The sequence below is a fragment of the Pelodiscus sinensis genome, chromosome 14 (genome assembly GCF_049634645.1).
Source record: "Pelodiscus sinensis isolate JC-2024 chromosome 14, ASM4963464v1, whole genome shotgun sequence".
Lineage (NCBI taxonomy): Eukaryota > Metazoa > Chordata > Testudines > Trionychidae > Pelodiscus > Pelodiscus sinensis.
Genome location: NC_134724.1, coordinates 36,686,651 through 36,706,898, shown reverse-complemented (window position 1 = coordinate 36,706,898; position 20,248 = coordinate 36,686,651). Strand labels below are relative to the sequence as shown.

Sequence of the window (20,248 nt, the reverse complement as noted above, 5' to 3'; positions counted from 1 at the left end):
CCACCTTTCCTCACCCCCTCTTTGTTGTCTGTCTTAGAGGCAGCAGGGGTGGGGGAGAAGGGGAAATTGACTAGTCAACTGACTATCTGATATAAGCATTTGCTTCTCGACTAGTCCTTAACATCCTTAGTGTCCACCAGTGTTCCCTGTAAGCTGGGGGCTTGTGCGGCTGTTCTGGAGAGATTCAAATACTGCCCAGCTCATTAGCAAAAGCACCCACACCTAGGTTTGTTTCTTTCTACTGGTGGTGCACATTAGGGATATGAAAGTGTCAACCCTTAACTGATAAGGCTGGGCCACTCCAAGAATCCGGAGAGGCCTCCCCCTCCTAACTCCATACAAAGCCTGTGGCTGCAAGGCATCTCCTCCTCTTTACTTTTAGAAGAAAAATGTTACTAAAAAATAAGCTACACATAAAAATGTGCCCTAAAAGCAAATGAAACAAGAAAAACCGATGAGGAAAGTATTGAGGATGTGTGAGCAATCTAAGCTCACGGACCTTCAGCCGTTCGACGGAACGGAAGAGTGGTTGGGCCACTCCTTTTATGCTCTTGGAGCCAGCTAGGCTAAAAGGCATACAGACAAGCATGTGGACCAAAAAGACCCTGCCTTCAGTTCACAGACACCATGCAAAGAACTATTTGTACATGCACCATTTTTTTCAGTTGCACAAAGTCATTTAATATCCAATGGAAAAAATGTTGTAAATCAGGTTTGATAGTTCACCACTATAAAATAATTATGGCAAGAAGCAGAACACGGGACATCTCACGCTTAGGCCATTTGTCACACACATTTCAATTTTTAGTTTCACAAACAATTTGAAGGTTGTTTGAAGATCAAGAGGTATGTGTGGAATAAATTCAGCCTGGAGAAGTGTCCCTTGAAAAGGTGTTGGAAGGCTAGCTAAAGCCTCATACAAAGTAAGATTTAAAAGGCAGGAGGAGTACTTTGCTTGATTTTATATCTTTCCTATCAGGGTAGGTCATTTTTTTTCGTTGACCATCCCAGTAAAAGACACCAAGCCAACACCCAAATAAAAATCAGTACTGCCTTGTTTCATTTCTTTTTAAAAATGTACTCTCATAGCATGGTGTGTAGGCAAGGACAAAGTGGGAGTTTGGAAAGATCAAACATTTTTTAGATTATGTAGTCACTGAATTAATGCACTCCAGGAACACTGATTTGGCTCATTTATGTGCAGAGCCCATGGCCTTCCACTACAGAAAGGATGTGGACACATTGGAGAGGGTTCAGCAGAGGGTAACAAAAATGATCAGGGGGGCTGAAGCACATGACTTACGAGGAGAGGGTGAGCAATTTGGGCTTGTTTAGTCTGCAGAAAAGGAGAGTGAGGGGGGAATTGACAGCAGCCTTTGTAATTACCTGAAGGGGGGGTTCCAAAGTGAATGAAGAGAGGCTGTTCTCAGTGGTGACAGATGGCAGAAAAAGGAGCAATGGTCTCAAGTTGCAGTGGGGGAGATCTAGGTTGGATATTAGGAAAAACCATTCACTAGGAGGGTAGTGAAGCACTGGAATAGGTTCCCTAGGGAGGTGGTGGAATCTCCATCCCTAGAGGTTTTTAAGTCCCGGCTTGACAAAGCCCTGGCTGGGATGATTTAGTTGGGGTTGGTCCTGCTTTGGGCAGAGGGCCGGACTCAATGACTCTTGAGGTCTCTTCCAGCCCTAGGATTCTATGCAGGTAAGATCTAAAAAAACTGCACTGCTTTTATTTCCAACTCTTTAGTTCTACAAACTAGAAGGCTCCATGTTCAGCTGTCATCCACTCTCCATTACTACATCATCCCAGGAGACCGTTATTGCAACAGGATTATCTACGTGACAAACCAGTGCAGATTTTCCAAGTCTTAGGGTTTTAGACAACAGATAGTAAGGGCAACCAGGATACTGGATGAGATGGACCTGATGGCTATATACCCATGTATTTATAGCTGAAGCAGAAGAAATCTATATTGTCAATATGAAGGTTCTGAATTCACAGTGCAGATGACCTACACAGACGCAAAAAGAAGCAAGCATGTAAATGTTAGTACTAGCACTCAGGAGTAACTGTTGGAATAATTTTATATTGCAAAGCATTGTATTTAAAGGGAACCTGGAACTTGTGTTATGTCTTTTATTGTATGTTTATCATTTTTATTTTGATTAATAGGAGCTGTCCCTTTTAGAGCCAGATGGGGGCACTTAAGTGTAGAGTGAGTGTGACAGCAAAGAGACACTTTCCTCGTGTTCAGAAAACAGAAAAACCTGCCTGTGGAAACACCAAAAGATCACACCTTGATTGACCAAGACAGGGTGGGCAAGATAGGGCTCACAGGCGGGATCTGGCCCACCAAGCCATTGATCCAGCCCGCCCCAGGCCAATCGGGATCTGGGGGCGACAGAGTGCGCAGAGTCATTCGCTGTTGAAAGCAGCTGGTAGCTCCCTCCCCTTGCCAGCTGTGCAGAGGGAGCCACCAGTTTTGAACAGAAAATGACTGTGTTCTCCTGCCCCAGACCAATCGGGATCTACGGGCAGAGGAGCAAGTGAAGTCTCCCCCCCTCCAGGGCTGCACAGCACTTAGAAAGAACCGTCAGCTGTTCAAAAAGGCTGGCAGTTCCCTGTAGGCATCACACACCCTTGGCAGGGCAGGGGGCAAGGGACTTGGTGCAGTCCTCCGCCCCCAGGCCTGGATTGGCCTGCAGGTGAGGGAGTGCGCAAAGTCTCCTCTCCCCACCAGCGGCGCACCTAGAGAGAACAGCTACTTCCACCCGAGGCCCCACCTCTTCCAGAGGAGAGTGAGGGGGGATGGACCTGACCCGTGACCTACGAACTAAAGTTCATGACAAATGAATTGCCCACGCCTGGACTAAGACTGACTTTCTAGAAAGCAGTCCCCATTCTCCAAGGTGTTTACGGGGAGTGGCATGCCTCAGGCCATTGCTAATCAAGTACAGAGCTGATTTGTAGCTCACCTGTTTGAATCCAGATCAGCTCAACAGGTATTAAAAGCTATTCCTTCATGATGGATGTTTGGCACCCCCTCTCTAAGGTGGGTTCCATATCACAATCTCATCACGATGATTTGCATTCCATTGTAATTTCTGAGGCATGGACTGCCTCCAGTTTGCCCAGTACCAGCACAAATGGGTCTGGATTTTGGTTTGCTTCTTTAGCAAGAATGTTTACAAAGACTTAAGTCACATGACCTTAGGCTGACAACTTCCTGCACTGAAGCCATTTGCAGTAATGGCATCCAGTCCATCTGGTCAGGAAAAATGGCAACACTATTACTCCGGATTCATATGGTAATTGACAACGCTCTGTTCACACACTTTGGGGGTAAGCATGGGAATTCAAAAAAGTCAGAATACAGACCAAAAGCGTTTTAAATAACCTTGCTCTTTTTAGGGTCTGACTCATGATTTGTAAATGTTGAGACTGGCAATACACAAGAAGCCACTTTACAACTTTGCCTCACTACAGGAATGTCATTTCCCTGAAGTAAATTATCTTGGGATTCTGTTGCAGCTGCGGCTAGGAAGACATTATGTCAGCCTGATATTGTCAAGGGGACATTATGAAGCACCAAAGATGAAGGAGCTATGCAGGATCAATACACCTATGAAATTCTCAATGGGGAAGGAAAACTGTTCTTGCTCTCAAACATTTATTACGCTACTTTTAAAGTATCTGAAATACTAGGAGTATTGTAGTAAGAAAAAAAATCCCCTAAGAGTCCATCTAATTGCATTTGAGTGTAAAATGGAGATGGCAAAGACATTAAGACCCATCTAGTTCATCTTCCTGCCAAGGCAGGATTATTTCCTATCACAGAGTCTAATTTTAGATATTCTAAACAAGAGGGTTTCATCTCTTCCCTAGAGATACTAACCACAATGCAACAGGCCTCATTGCCAGGAAGATTTTCCCAATATAGAGCTTAACACTTACTTTGTAACTTCTCTCATTACTCTAATTACATTCCTTGAATATCTGATTCCTCTCCCATGTGGCTCCCTTTACTCAATTCACATATCTACAAATCTAAGACCCTTGTTGTTTCTTAGCCAAGCTATATGTATTTAGCTCTTCATATTTATTCATAGAACTGACTTTTAAATGTGTCATGGGAAGTATGAAGTGACCTCTTGGCATGAAAAAACAAGACACTGCAGCAGCACTCCCTCTAATTTTTCTCACCCCTGAGCAGAATGAATTTTCTTTATGTGCACCAATATGGAGGTGATGTTCATATTGGTAGAGCCTTGCAAATCCATGTATATCTGCAGGTACCCACATCTGCAGATGTGGATGGCTGCAGCTCATTTTTGCAGATATGGATGTGAATGCAGATATAAATTTGTATCTATCTAGAACCCCACAAATCTTCAGATATCCATTTTCTACTCACGGGAATCTGCATCTGTGAATGTCACTGCAGCTCATTTTTGCAGATACAAATTTTGGATCTGCACAAGGCTCTACATATTGGTGCATAACATAATTCTTGTTGGTGGGGGTGGAGCCAAGGGGTTCTGCAGATCTAGCTACTGAGAGTAACAGGTGAAATGGAAGGAGAAGGGGAAAACCCGTAGCTCAGGAGAAATGGGACTAGACTCTCCTAAAGAAAACAGTGCCACCATTTGCAGTGTAGATGGTGCTATGGCCAAGTTTCCAGGTTCTCTTTCAAATAGCTGTAGTCTATTTGTGCCACACAAGCAAGATTGGATCGAATATGTTCAGCCATGGCAGTGCACACTGGGTCCAAGTGACTTTTCACGGCCCACTCCTCTGATCGTTAGCTTAAAGATCTAACCTAAAAGTGACCTTCTCAGACACAATATATCAGCAATGGGCAGCATATGCTAGAGAATGGGCTGCATGAATGGCCCTTCATCTCTCCAGGTGGCTAGATTGTTGTAACCAAGATGGTCTCCTGGGATAGGGTAATTTTGCTAACTGCGTTTGTGGCCCTAGAATGTGTGGGGTGTGCCGAGGGTTCAGGGTAAGAATTACAATAGTACTATATTTCAGATTCACTGCAAGGCACAAATTCTAGGGACACAAGCACAGTTAGTGTGAGGACTCATGCTACTTTAATACAGTGCATGGTTCCCTGCATGTCTGTTTTATGTCATGCTATAATGTTTCAAGGCACTATAGTTAGTTAAATGCATGCATTAACCGAGTGTTACTGTGAACTTACTCCATTGCTAGCACGTCAGAATGTTGTTTAATAGCATAGCTACATTTTGACTTTCTTTGCTTCAAGTACATTTTGGAACCTTACAGAACTCCCCAGTCTGATTTATCCTTGATGCTCAGAATAGCAATGACACCATCTGCTCAACTGAAGACTAGGCATTCAATGACTCTGATCAATTATACTTAAGGAGTGGTACCTGTACCTATTAATGATCTAGAAAGTAATTAAAGACTAATTAGCTTAATACAGAGTGGAAGAAAGCAGAGAACTAACCATCTCTTCCCTCCTAAATAAGAACTTCACTCAAATTTGGAAGGAATAGTAGTTCCCTCTCCTCCCATGCCTAGAAATTCTGTACCCCATTCCAAGTAATATCCTTACAAGAGAGAGAAAGCAGATATGCCCATAGCTATTACTTTCACCCGTGTATAGTTAAGATATTGCTGGATTAACACATTGGAATAATTCAAACAAGGTGGCAGAGACCCTGCCAGCAAGGTCACTACTCACCAGCTGGATGGCTATCATTAATACCGTCTTCAAAGTGAAAGTTCTATCACAAAGGTCAAACAAATCTTCCAAGCTAGGACCAAGGAGTTCTAGTACCATGGCATTGTACTTTCCACACGGACCAAAGTAATACACCTGGGGGAGGCCTTCAGCTGTAAGAACAAGGGAAAAAAATAAACACGTGAGCAGGACTGCACAAGCGTCGCTCCTATTACACCTTTTGTTGTCCTGAAGTTGAGTTTTTTACTGCTTAACTCATAGTCCCCTTTACAGGCTTTGCAGTGCAAGCAGAAAAAGGTTTCAGTGAATATTCATTGATATGGATGGAAAGGAGCACAGACCGATACATGTTCTTCTCAAAGTAAAGCTTTGTAAAGCATATGGATTTTAAGGCAACAAATACAATAAGTGTAAGAAATATTTAATTCAGTCACTGCAAAAATGTGGTCATAAGGTATCGTTTGTAAGAAGCCCCCTGTTTTAAACTAAACATTTGAGGACTATGAACCTCAAACAAGTCTATGTTGTGACTAGTTCAAGTAACTGGAAAGAGATAAAACCTTTTTAATTTTAAAAAAGCAGTCATGAAAGATGTCCTTTGTAAAGGAATGTGGGTTGTTTTCAGCATAGTCTTTGCAGATATTAATAGATGACAGTTATAATTAAACTCACAAAAGCACTGTAATTTCTCCTTTATAAATGTGAAGATTTTTAACCTTTATATAATCTCATTTCACTGAGTGAAATAAGTAATCTATCAAACCAGTTAAACTTATCTGTAAAATACATACACAAAATCCTTGATAAGTGGTTGCTAACTATAACCAGTTCTGATTGCCAAAAAGGCACAGGAATACATTTTCAACATGCCAGTAAAACAAAACATATATTCAACTCTGATGACAATACTGGATGATAAATGCAAATTCTTTTCCAAAGGGCACCAAAAAGAGGGAACAACAGCTCAGTTAACACAAGGCTGATCTTGCAGATTCCTCTTTCACTGGTTTGTTTTGAAGACTCACTGAACCAACCAAAGCACTTCTTGAATGTGCTGCTCTGTGGAAGAATGCTGATTGATCACTATATAGAGTTGATTCAATGCCATGTGATTTGCGGAACAGCACTCCAAGGTTTCTTCTAGTTCGGGCAACTCAGTCGCCTTACATCTATCTTACAGCCGCCTTCAATGCAGCAGAAGCATTGTATTTTGTTGTAGAATATGCTTTCAGGCTTTGCTTCATAAGCAGTTGCAAAAGGTAACCAGGGGTATTTATTTTGAACCACAACCTCAAAGGCTTCAAGCCCAATGCCAAACTGACTTGTTCATTTTTAAACAAGTTACTGCTGCGCAGATAACATTCATTACATAGACAACAATCAGATGTTTATTTAAACAACTAGTTCTCAGACATCAGTAAATCCAAAGAGTCTCAGAACACTATGTAACATACATTCTGTTCTAGGCAAAATTACTACAGGGAGTTCTCAGACTTACAACAGAATTGGTCACCAAAACTGCATTTTAAGTCAAAACTATTTTTCCCAAAGGAATCAATGGTATTGGGGGGAGGGGGGAAAGAGAAGGAGAGAATATCGGTTTCTGAACCAAAGTTTGATCTATTATTTTCACCACAACCCAGATTTTTGTACGGAATTAATTATAAATGACTAATGTAATACACTAATGCATTTATTTGATAAACGGCATTCAAATGAACATATAAAAACCACATCTGCTTGGACTTTCAGAATGGTACTGGAAAACAGTCCCTTGTGGCCAGGTAACCTTACCACTTCTTTTTGATTGGCTCCCTGCCCCAGGCCTAGCCAGTCAGAAAGCTTGACCAGTGAAATTAATGATTGGCTGAGGCTCAGCATGTGATGTGTAAGGGCAAAACAACTGTTGCAGGGGAGAAAGGGGCAATCAACTGCAAAGTGTCCTAAGTAGCATTTAAACTAGATCAGGTATTGTAAGTGAGGATTCCACATATATTTAAAATTGAGATTACAAGAATCAAGTACTTAAAATTTAGGAAGTGCCACAAATAAAGGAGCCCACGTACCTTAATTCTGCCTGCCTGTGCATTATACAATTTTTTGTTACTTGATCACAAACTATTTTCCTCCCCAAAGGCAAAGATGGTGGGAAGGAAGAACCTTCAAAATAGAGCAAACTCATAACTACAGCAACTTTTATCTCTATTGCAGATAGAGGAAAACCCAGTTAACCCACATAATGCATGACTCACAACATAAACAACAGCATTCACCAGCTCTTAAATAAGCAAGGACTGTTGCACAGAGGTTTCTAAACTGAATCCTACTGAAGTGTTACTGGCACAGTATGAAATGTAACTAAAGCGTGTCCAGTATAAATAAAGTTTTGTTCATACAAAGTACAGCTTGTCAAGGCTTGTTCTTTTTTTTTTTTTAATTGTTTGCTTATGTTAATTCATCAGTTTGGGGGATTTATACTGCAGTCAGCCAGCCACCAAAACAGATCAGTGAGGTACTTCAAGTACTTGTACAAGCTGCATGTCTAGTCACCCGAATTTTTAATGTTCTATGTTCCACAGCTACACAAAGACTTACCGTGTTGAAAGGATGATCTTTGTGGGCTGAAACACTTAATGGATCTTTGTATTTGATCCAAACAACTGAGGTAAGACAAGGAAGAGAATGTACCATGTCTACTAGAACAGAGCAGTACCACTCAAGAGTGTTCCCTTTCTTCAACACAGGACCAACTGAAAGTAGAACATGAGTAGCACAGGGCCAAGTTTGCTCCAGCAAGCATTCAGTAGTGACTGGTGGCATTTCAGGCATTCAGTAGCGAAGGATGGCAGAACAAGGAGCAATGGTCTCACGTTACCACGGGGGAGGTCTAGGTTGGATATTAGGAAAAACCATTCCCTAGGAAGGTGGTGACACACTGGGATGGGTTCCCCAGGGAAGTGGTGGAATCTCCATCCTTAGAGGTTTTTACGTCCTGGCTCGACAAAGTCCTGGCTGGGTTGATTTAGGTTGGATTGGTCCTGCTTTGAGCAGGGGTCTGGACTTAGGGTACGTCTAGACTACATGCCTGTCGCCAGAGGCATGTAAATTAGGCTATCAGACATAGGAAAATGAAGCGGCGATTTAAATAATTGCCGCTTCATTTAAATTTACATGGCTGCCGCGCTGAGCCGACAAACAGCTGATCAGCTGTTTGTCGGCTCAGCGCGGCAGCCATGTAAATTTAAATGAAGCGGCAATTATTTAAATCGCCGCTTCATTTTCCTATGTCTGATAGCCTAATTTACATGCCTCTGACGTCAAAGGCATGTAGTCTAGACATACCCTTGATGACTCCTGAGGTCTCTTCCAGCCCTAAGATTCTATTTCAAAGACCAGCCATACCTCATTCATAAGGACTGGGTCATCTCAATGTGCACAGCTGGAGTTACCCGGGGCACTCTACTGGCCCTAGCAGACTGTACTAGCACTCACTCTAACTTCCCAGCAGGTCCCCCGGTCCCTTGCTGGGTACCAACAACATAGAAGCAAGTCGCCAAAGGTGCTGTAGGGACAAAGAAGAGGCAGAGGCAGACTCAGACTCTGAGAATCTGATCTTGGGGAATCAGCACAGGTAATAAAAATAAACCAAGTGACTGAAGATGAGCAGCAGGAGAAAACAGACTGGGAAGAGACTGAAGAGTGGCAATGGACATTGGAAGAGAGGACAGAAGTGGCAGGCGGGGGTAGATTCACGGCAATAGAAAAGGCAGAAGACAAATCAATAGATTCTACTGATTCCAAGAGCAGAAGGGACCAATGGGAAATGGGATCATTTAGTCCGTCCTTCTGTGTAACAAACTATAAAGGGGGTGGGAGAGACAGAGGCAGAACTAGGACAGATGTGGGTTTCCAGATGGAGAGTTGGGATAACAAGCCTAATTTACTTATGTTAGAAAGAATCTAGCAGTTGCTGTTGCCTGACATTTGACACTATGCAGCCTATGGACTCTTAATAGCTTTCTATTCTCTGTTCATTTAGCAGGTGTCTTGCCAAGCAATAAATCTGATGGGATTACTGATTCAATTTCATCTGGTTCCCTCTTTCACGGCTGGTCAGGATGCCTTTCAGCATCAAAATGAAAAGGCCCAAAAGTATCAGGAGAAGGAAGGAGTAACAGCAGTCATGTTGGTCCAGTCCTTGTGTTCCTTCCCCTATTTAAAGAGCATCAGCTAGGATAAAGAGCATCCAAAAACACATCTGATTTCTACCATAAACATTATTTTCTCATTTCCAGAGCTTCTCAGTTTGTCATCATGCCAACCTGTCACTGGCATAAGACTGAAAGACCCTTAACACTGTTGTTTTTATTTCAACAATCCAGTTCATACTCGATTTGACTCTAAGTTTTACTGACTTGAACAATTTAATAGGCTGTGTTACGTCTTGTTATATTGAACAAGTACAGCTGTCTGCACAACCAGCTTCTGGGAATTAGCACAAGAGCAATATTAGATCCATCAGCCATCTCAAAAGTTCAATGAGATGTTCTCAAAAACTAAACCTATTATCAGAATAGCCAAAATGTTGCAAACAAATAAAGGGCAGCAGTGGATACAATTCCCACTTCTACATACAACTTCCCTCTTCTGCATACAGTAAATATTGGCAACGTGTTCGGGAAGTTTCAAGGCTACATAATACAATTAGCACAGCTGTCTCCTTAGCTCCTTTCTCCCATCCAATATTAAAAGGACAGGCAGTAATGGTTCATATGGACTTTTCTAGAGAAAAGACAAAACTGGTTATATTCATAGTGTCAGATTCTATTAAAGTATTTTGGAGTCCATACCAAACATTAATCTGTGCATGGATGTTTTCTCTTCAACTCCTATTAATGACTCATCTTTTTAGCAATTTCAAGTAGTTTAGATTTAAAGTTTCTGTTTAGCAGGTGCTTTTAAAGACACCTCATCATATGACAAGACCTACGGTTACATTTTTTTTTTTTTTTTTTTTTTTTTTTTTAAAGGCTTCAAGGACTTTTTTAAATCTCAGAATTGCAGCATGGTCCGGGCACATAAGCAGAAAGTTAAACTGACTTGTCCATGTGAAAAGAGTATAAATGAGAAATGTAAATTAGAAGCATTAAAATATTTAAACAAACACTGGCAAAGAACATTTTAATATATAATTAACCTGAAGTACCTTTCTCTTTGCCCTTTTGGTTTATGAGCCTCTTATCCTCTGACTACTGTGGTATCCATTTTGTGTACCTTCATCTAATTCCTCTAACCTCTTTTCTGAGGCATCATTCTCATTACCCTCTTATGCCCTATCACCATTCTTGCATATCCTCTCTATAAATAGTGCTTGAAATTGCCCATCATATTCCAGATGGGGCCTCAGCAACCTTTTTTTACTGTGCCATAACAATCTCTTCTGAATCATGGGCTCTCCTCTCCATCTCAGTGCTCCACTTACTTTCTGAACTGAGCTCTTCTTGTGGCCAGTCCCTATGGCAACATATTCCTTCTACTTTTAGGTAACGAATCCTCTCCTTTGTAACAAACCCTGGTACTAGAATGTTACTGCACAGTCTGATTAGCTATAATCACACACTAGGGATGTTAAATATTGATTAACTAGCTAATCAAATATTCAATGGAATTTCCATCGACTATTCGATTAGTCAATAAGGACTAGTGCGCCTTCCACCTTTGAAACATACCAAGAGCCCAGCTGGGGATTTTGTACATTTCAAAGTTGGAAGGCTGCATGGAATCTGGGGCCAGCAGGGATCCCTGCTGACTCCATGCGGCACTTCCACTTTGAAATGTCTGAGAGCCCCAGGAACTCTGACATCTATGCCCAGCTCACTTGGAGCACGCAAGACCAGGACTATGATAGGGACATACAGCAGTGCCATTAAAAAAAAAAAAAAAAAAAAAAAAAAATCAAGCTGTGGCAGGCATACCAGAAGGCAAGGGAGGCCAACTGTCACAGAGAAGCTGTTCTACATGGAGCTCCATGCCATCCTCAACAGCAACTTACCTCCACCACCCAGAGCTCCATGGACACATTAGGGGTGAGAATAGCCAAGAGAGGAACCCCCAAGGACGCTGTGCTGGATGAGCAAGTGGAGAAGGATGGGGACTGGCAACAGGGTGATCCAGTGGCATGACAAGCCAGGACGTTTTTTGACTCATGCAGACTCTGGCCACTCCCAGCAGTCCAGCTGTGCTGACCTGATGCAGAGGAGGGAACCTCTGGTAAATTACAATGCTGCTTCTATACTGCAGGGACACATCTGTCCATGTACTCCTTTTGTAATCCCACTAGCAGAGGTAGTGAAATAACCAACACAGCTACAGTTGCTATCGGCTTCTTCTCCTGTACAGCTAGACAGGGGTCCCCTGTGCAACAGCTGGTCTGTGCACGTCCGGTTGTCCCATGAACCCTCCCACTCAGCTCTCTAGGAAACTTTCCTCAAAATAATCTGTAATTCTCTGCCAAAGGCTTTTCTGGAGCACTGCCTTGTTTCTTCCTCTGTGGTAGGACTCTGACACACCATCCAGCAATTACTTCCACCGACGGCTGCAGCACAAAGACCTGATCTGCAGCCACACACATGCAGGAGCTGCTTCAATTCAGCCTCGGTAATCCTCAGGAGTGAAATATCGACTACAATCAACACTGTCTGTCTAAGACTGTGCCAGGATGTAGCAGGAATGTGACCGGGTAACTGGTTACCCAGTAAGCATCACTCTTAATGGTGTTGTAAGGTGATGCTTACTGGATAATGGTTAACAGTCAGGAGCAGCCCTCCCACAGGGCTAGCAGCTCCCAGTCAACACGGGTTGGGAGTCAGCAGCCTCACATGGGGCCAGAAGCATCATTTAACCCGTTAACTAATTACACGGGATTTGACATCTGTAGTATTCAGTAAAATAGCCCTCTCCACTCTGGCTTCATTTGTAAACATGTCTCAAATGTTTCCATCTTTTCCGGATAGCTTCAGAAATGAGGAGTTAACTGATCAATCTCAGGATGGAGCATGGATTCATTCCATTTAATACCTAGTATTTGTCTAAGGCATCAGCTTTCATGGGCATTTAGAGTCTGTAGCTTTGGTGGATTTCCAGTTTCCACATCCATCCAACAAAAGGGAATTAAAATGATGAGCCTTCAGCTCAAATGTTGACTTTAAATTGTGGATTTTCAATAACCAAATCTTGTTTAAGCTGGTGAGTACAGTGACTGCCTTGCCAATTTGTGAGGCTTCCTTGTGGACATCCCCATTCATTTGCATGTTCCTGCCAAGATATGTACATTGACTCACTTGTATTCCTTTGCCTTCTTACAAAATGCTCAAGTTGGTAGTTGCTGGGATGGATCTTTCACAACAATTAGCCCGGATTTTTTTTTCCCAGCCTTGCATGATGGCTGAGCTGTCATTTAGAAGAGCTACATCATTTGCAAGACCTAGTCTTCTATACTGAACCACTTGCTCAAGCCTACATTTACTCCAGTGTTCACGTTGCACCTTGATATAAAGCGGTGATGATTATTTTTGCTGGCATACCAACAATACTTCAGGATGTTCCAGAATGAATTGTGACAGAGGCTTTCCAGTGCTTTTTTTAAGTTCTGAGGTTTATGGTGAGTAATTCTTGCCATTCAGTGCGCGCTCAGTAATTTAGATGAAAATCTGGTTGACAATGTCTTCTGGATTGAAATTCATCCTGCTCTTTCTTTATCTTTGCCTCAACCACTTCCTTTATTCTGCTTATGAAGTGGGCTGACCCCCCAGCTGCAGTCTGGAAGCTATCAGAACTACTGTGCCCACTGACAGGTCAGCTGTGTTGACTGTTCCCACTCTGCTCTGCTGAGGATACACAGCCCAGCCAGGGACTCTGGGGATTATCATCATACAACACCAAGTAGAAACACACCTCCAACTGAGTCATCTGAGTGCTCTACTTAAGCCACCCTTAGATCAACAATGGAAGGGCCAGACAATTTCCCAGCTCCCCAGCCTTGCACTTGAGTAAAAACCCAGAATTCTACTTTTTTACCCTGCACAAGAATCTGTACAATGCACGCTCATTTAGTTTGCTTCCCCCTCAATGTGACAGTAACAAGCCATTACTTGGTGAGCTGAAATTTTCCCAAGCACTTCACTCCAACACACTAGTTAAGACAAAACATAAAACAAGTTTATTAACTGCTGAGAGATTTTAAGTGATTAAAAGTGACAGCAAACAGATCAGGGCAGATTACGTAGGAAATTAAAGAAAAATGCAAACTAAGCCCGCTATACTAGATAGAGATTGCTGATAGAAATCCTCACCCTGACTGATGATACAAACAGTCCATCAAGTTTCTATACCCAGGCTAGAAATTCATTTAGCCTGGGACCAAAACTTCCCACATTCAGTCTTTGTTCATCGGGTGTTTCCAGATGTTTTCTTGTGTAAGGAGTGAGGGTATGAGAAGTCATTCCCCATCTTTTATAGTCTCTACATCTGGCAGGACCCACTTTGTTTCAAGCCAGGTTGCCTGCCCTGTTTGTGGTAAAACAGATACCAAAATGGATTGTAGCATCTTGTGGCTTGGTCACATGCCCTTGCATACTTCGATGAGTCACAGCACCCATTCTTCACAGGCTGGTTGAAAAGTTCCCAGCTGAGGACAAATCTTTCCCATAGTCTATTGTCTTTGTCAACAGACAGTGCCAATAGCCTAGCTTCTTCACTGTTGTACCTGAAAGGCTCCATGGGGGGGGAGAAGATGGGGGGGAAGGTGTTTGCAACCTCACAGTATCTTTCAGTAACACATTTTATTTTTTATATTTATATTCAATACACACACACACCCACCCCCGAGTAACTTCAAATACAATGAAAGCACATACCGATGTGATATTAATGTTCAGCATATCAAGACATTTGGAATGATACCTCAGGGCAAACTCGGTACAAAACATATCAATGATATGACAGTGCTGAATACGTGGGTGTCAGGAGTTGCGTTGAGGCACAGAGTATCACCAACTTTACCCATCGCTAAAAGTAGAGGAACATGTGTTACAATCAGGTCATTTCACGTTGGTATTTGATTAGAATCCCTTTCCCAAAGTCAGGAGGCTTTTTATGGTCCCATACTTTGTTGAAGAGTTCAGCAATTTTATCAGTTGTCTCACAGCAAACTTGCAGTGTTTCCCCAGTGACCTGGTCTTCGCCTGCAGCTTTCTTGCGGTTTACCTTTCATGCCTCTTTCACTTCACAGAAGCATGTGAGCAATTTTTGTATTTACTTGATACTTCACTGAAGCCCAAATTACATAAAGAAAAGTTAATGCAGAAGAATTCAAATCGATTTCAGGTAACGAGGATGGCGCCTGTATCTCACCAGGAAATAAGTAGTACACTGAATCCTGAGCAGCATGGGAGCCATTTGGGATTATATGTTGAAGATGTAGAAAAAACAGAACAGAAATCAGAGAAGGAAAAGCACAGAGGAAGAGCACTTTTGTACTTGCCACTAGCAAAAACCCCAAATGATTTGGATTAAATCTCAAGCAGAGAAGAACCCACTCATCTAATAATTTTGATAACCAGTAGGAGTGGCATTTCTTATTTCTCTGATTACTTGTACACGCTACTCTTCTGCCATTATAACTGGGCTCTGCTAAGTAATACACTTCACATTTTGTAAGTGAAAATGCAGTTTGTTTTCATTATGAGACGTTACTGGAAAGTGTTTACATTATTATTCATAAAACTAAATTATGATTCTAGCCAAACAATTAAAGGTTCTTTTCACAGTTTAAATTACACTTCAGAGATGAGCAAAATGCTCCAAGTGCTTGTCTTTCAAAATGTGCTCAGAAAGCAGCGAGAAGCTCATCAGTTTCGAAACCCAACTCAAGCTAAGTGTTCTTGAGAGCCCTTTGAGCGGATCTGGCAGGCGCAATGTGCTGTGTTCCCTGGACACTTATGCAGCCACACAGGAGATTCACATGCTGCTCAGCTATTTAGCAGAGTGCCCGCTGCTGCCAACAGGTGTCAGTTACCTCTCCGCCAACATTGCTCTGTCCTGCAGCTGCTCCCAGAAGGGACCCTCCTATAGCTGTGCAGCATAAGGGGGAAGGGAGTCCTGATGCCAGGGGATCCCTCAGCCTCTGTACCCCAACTCCACAGAGCAGGAGAGAATGGGGTGGGGGTGTGGCACACAGTGTGGCTCAGGACTACTTGGAGCTGCTACAGTCAGGATGGTGAGTGACTGTCTGTCTTCCTTAAAGGGTATGTCTAGACTACATGCCTCTGGCAACAGAGGCATGTAGATTAGACTACCCGGCATAGGAAAATGAAGTGGCAATTTAAATAATCGCCGCTTCATTTAAATTTAAATGGCTGCCGCGCTGAGCCGATCAGCTGTTTGTCGGCTCAGTGCAGTAGTCTGGACGTTCCGCGGTCGACAAAGGCATTTGTCAACCTCCCAAGTATGCCTCATCCCAGGAGGCATACCTGGGAGGTCGACAAATGCCTTTGATGTTGACCATGGAGCGTCCAGACTACCGCGCTGACCGCGGAGCATCCAGCTGACTGCGGAGCTGTTTGTCGGCTCAGCGCGGCAGCCATTTAAATTTAAATGAAGCGGCAATTACTTAAATTGCCGCTTCATTTTCCTATGCCGGGTAGTCTAATCTACATGCCTCTGGCAACAGAGGCATGTAGTCTAGACATACCCAAAGAGACAGTGCACTGTCAGACTACCAGCAGCCAGCTCTCAGTCTGTGAGTCACACACACTCTCCCCCCACCACCACCACCACTCCCTGTGTCTCCCATCTTCTCAGAGCAGAGGAGGGGGACAGAGCCTAGCTCAGGAAGACTTTTACTATGGTCTGAGGGCTACACTAAAGGGTGAGTCCCTTAAAGAGGCAGTGCCCTTTTTAACTCAAGATTTTCTCAGTCTCTCACCCCCCATGTACCCCATCTCTGCAGGATAGAGAAGGGCAGACAACAGGGTTCAGGTACAGAGCAGGAGAGTTTCAAGTGTCTTAGAGAGACAGGGTTTCTCAGAAACTTAACCAGCAGCAGCCAGCACACACTGTTTTTCTCTCGCTCACACCCACACCCACACACACAGTGTCACCTACCCACCTCCACATACAGAGTCTCTTACTCTACTCAAGGCATACTTGTACTATTGCTTGTTACTACTTGGTATTTCCTGCAATGCACAGTTATTCTCTGTAATTTTATCCTTTCAAAGTGTGATTTTAGGGTTTTGACTGGCCTGTGCATTTCTGAGTTTTTATTTCTCTTGCACTTGAAATTTAGTTTTCAGTAGTGAATTCTAAAATGCTTAACCTGCTCTGGAGTAATTATCCATTTGGTAACTTTTTAAAAATACCTATTAAATCTGGGAGGTTTTTTTCTATTGAGGATGCACAACAGGAAAGGTGTCAGTGCACATAACACGTATGCCGTACGTGGATGGAAAAAAGCTACAGGGAACACTGATGTATCCAAGTGATAGAAATGTAGCCGTGTTAGTCTGGGGTAGCTGAAGCAAAATGCAGGACAATGTAACACTTTAAAGACTAACAAGATGGTTTATTAGATGATGAGCTTTCGTGGGCCAGACCCACTTCCTCAGATCAAATAGTGGAAGAAAATAGTCACAACCATATATACCAAAGGATACAATTAAAAAAATGAACACATATGAAAAGGACAACCTTCGCAACCAATACCCCCAGCTATCTCCGAGACACTACTGACTTCCTAAGGAAACTACAAAACATCGATAACCTCCCCAGTAACACCATCCTTGCCACCATGGATGTAGAAGCTCTATATACCAACATCCCACATGAAGACGGATTACAAGCAATTAGAAACACTATCCCAGAGGACACTACTGCCAACCTGATAGCAGACCTATGTAACTTTGTTCTCACCCACAATTATTTCCAGTTTGAGAACAACTTATACCTCCAGATCAGCGGCACAGCCATGGATACATGCATGGCCCCACAGTATGCTAACATCTTTATGGCTGACCTAGAACAACGTTTCCTCAACTCCCGTCCCCTTTCACCCCTTCTCTACCTACGGTACATCGATGACATCTTTATGATCTGGACCTATGGCCAAGAAACACTGGAGATATTCCACAGAGATTTCAACAACCTACACCCCACCATCAACCTCAGCCTGGACCATTCTACACGAGAAATCCACTTCCTGGACACCACAGTACAAATCAACAATGGAAAATTAGACACCACTCTCTACAGAAAACCCACCGACTCATACAGTTACCTACATGCTTCCAGCTCCCATCCAAAACACACCACGCGATCCATCGTCTATAGCCAAGCCCTTCGATACAACCGCATCTGCTCTAATCCCACTGACAGAGACCAGAAGCTTCAGGATCTCTACCAAGCATTTATAAACCTCAACTACCCACCCGGAGAAATAAAAAAGCAAATTGAAAGAGCCAGACGAATAACTAGAAACCATCTACTTCAAGACAGACCCAAGAAAACCAACAATAGAACACCACTTGTCATCACCTACAACCCCCAACTTAAACCTGTCCAACACATTATCAATAAACTACAGCCTATACTGGAACAGGATACCATACTCCAAGAGGCTCTGGGAGACAGACCCATAGTCTCCTATAGACAACCACCTAACCTCAAGATGATTCTTACCAACAACCACAGGACATACCACACTAATACCAACCCTGGTACCTTCCCTTGCAACAAACCCCATTGCCAGCTTTGTCCACATATTTATTCTGCTGATACCATTATGGACCTAACCAAGTGAGTTATAAGATCAAGAACACATATTCCTGCGCATCCAGAAATATAATCTATGCTATCATGTGCCGAAAGTGTCCGTCTGCTATGTACATTGGACAAACATCTCAGACACTTCGCCAAAGGATTAATGCCCACAAAACAGATATCAGACAAGATCACAAAGAAAAAACAGTTTCTTGCCATTTTAACCAGAAAGGGCACTCTCTCAATGACAACCACCTGCATTCTGCTACAAAGACCTTTTACATCTGCAATTGAAAGGGAATCCTCTGAACTGTCATTCATGTTAAAATTTGACACTCTCCAAAGAGGATTGAACAAACACTTGAACTATCTTACACATTATCAAGATAGCTTTCCCAATTATCACCTCTAACACCATTAACTCACAAACATCCCACTCTCCCCACCTCTAATATCATCAATTCACAGACACTTACCTTCCTTCCTCCCCCCCCACGCCTGCATCCCCCTCCTGTTCTGAAATGTGATTTGTCCTTTTCATATGTGTTCATTTTTTTTAATTGTATCCTTTGGTATATATGGTTGTGACTATTTTCTTCCACTATTTGATCTGAGGAAGTGGGTCTGGCCCACGAAAGCTCATCATCTAATAAACCATCTTGTTAGTCTTTAAAGTGTTACATTGTCCTGCATTTTGCTGATGTATCCAAGTCTTCATTAGTTCCACTTACGCTTTTTCTCTGAAGTCTATTTCAATCCTAGGTCTTATGTCACCGGCTTGAAATCCACCAATGATGAAACCGATTCAGTGCCATTTCAAAATCCATAGTTGTGGGTTTAGTGGCCTACAGACTCCAACAAGTTGGATATTATTTCAACTTAGCGAGGCGAGAGAATGAGTCCGAGAACATGATCACAATCAACACCCTTTTGCATGTTTCAGCAAATAAATCAAAGACCAAATAGGTCCAGATACTGAAATATATAAGATCAGTCATTTCAGTGGGCATAAAATGGAGTTCAGATTTTATGTTAAAGTGTACTTAATCTTTCCTTTTCTCACTTCTGGACAATGTCAGCTTGCATATAAAGTAACTGGTTAGAGGGAAGCCCAAAACATCTATACGAGGGTCCTCATTGTGAGACTCATATGACTGAAGAGTTTTAGCTAAGTTGATTACTGAGTGACTTATTCGTCCTTTCCCTCATACATAGGGAGCAAGTACATGATTGGAAGAAAGGAACCAAATCAAAGAATATAACTTTGCATATAAATTCCTTTACATGTAGATTTTCAGACTCATTTGCATTGCATTTTGCCTTTTCTTTCCTTCTTGTATAACTTGTAACTTCCCTCACGAGCAGTGGTTCTCAACTTGTTTCAGGCCACGGACCACCAGGCCAAACAAAAAATTTTGGTGGACCACCTTTTTGAGACATGATTAAAAAAAGTAGACCACGAACATTTTGGTTTGAAATGTATTTCTTACTAACAGATCACACGCTGTGTGACATTGGACAATGTTACTGTGGACCACCAAAAAAGTCACCATGAACCACCAGTTGAGAACCACAGAGAGGGCGTGAAAATTTGAGGTAGTATCTTTCCTGATGGAAAAAAATTAAAAGCTGAATAGAGAAGGAGGACAGCAGTAGCTCCTATCACAAACAGCAGGATTTTCACACTTACACCCAACTATAAGATAGTTAAC

The 20,248-nt window shown here is 42.5% G+C and overlaps 1 protein-coding gene across 8 annotated transcripts in view; it reads right to left on the bottom strand.

Moving 5' to 3' along the window:
- The window catches only part of CSNK1G1 (casein kinase 1 gamma 1), a 171,008-nt gene that overhangs the window by 48,062 nt on the left and 102,698 nt on the right, over positions 1–20,248 (bottom strand). For all 8 annotated transcript variants that reach the window (XM_075897483.1, XM_075897479.1, XM_075897485.1 and 5 more), the window contains one exon: positions 5,721–5,872. In XM_075897483.1, coding sequence (XP_075753598.1) covers positions 5,721–5,872 — 152 coding nt within the window. The remainder of the gene's footprint in view (positions 1–5,720; positions 5,873–20,248) is intronic.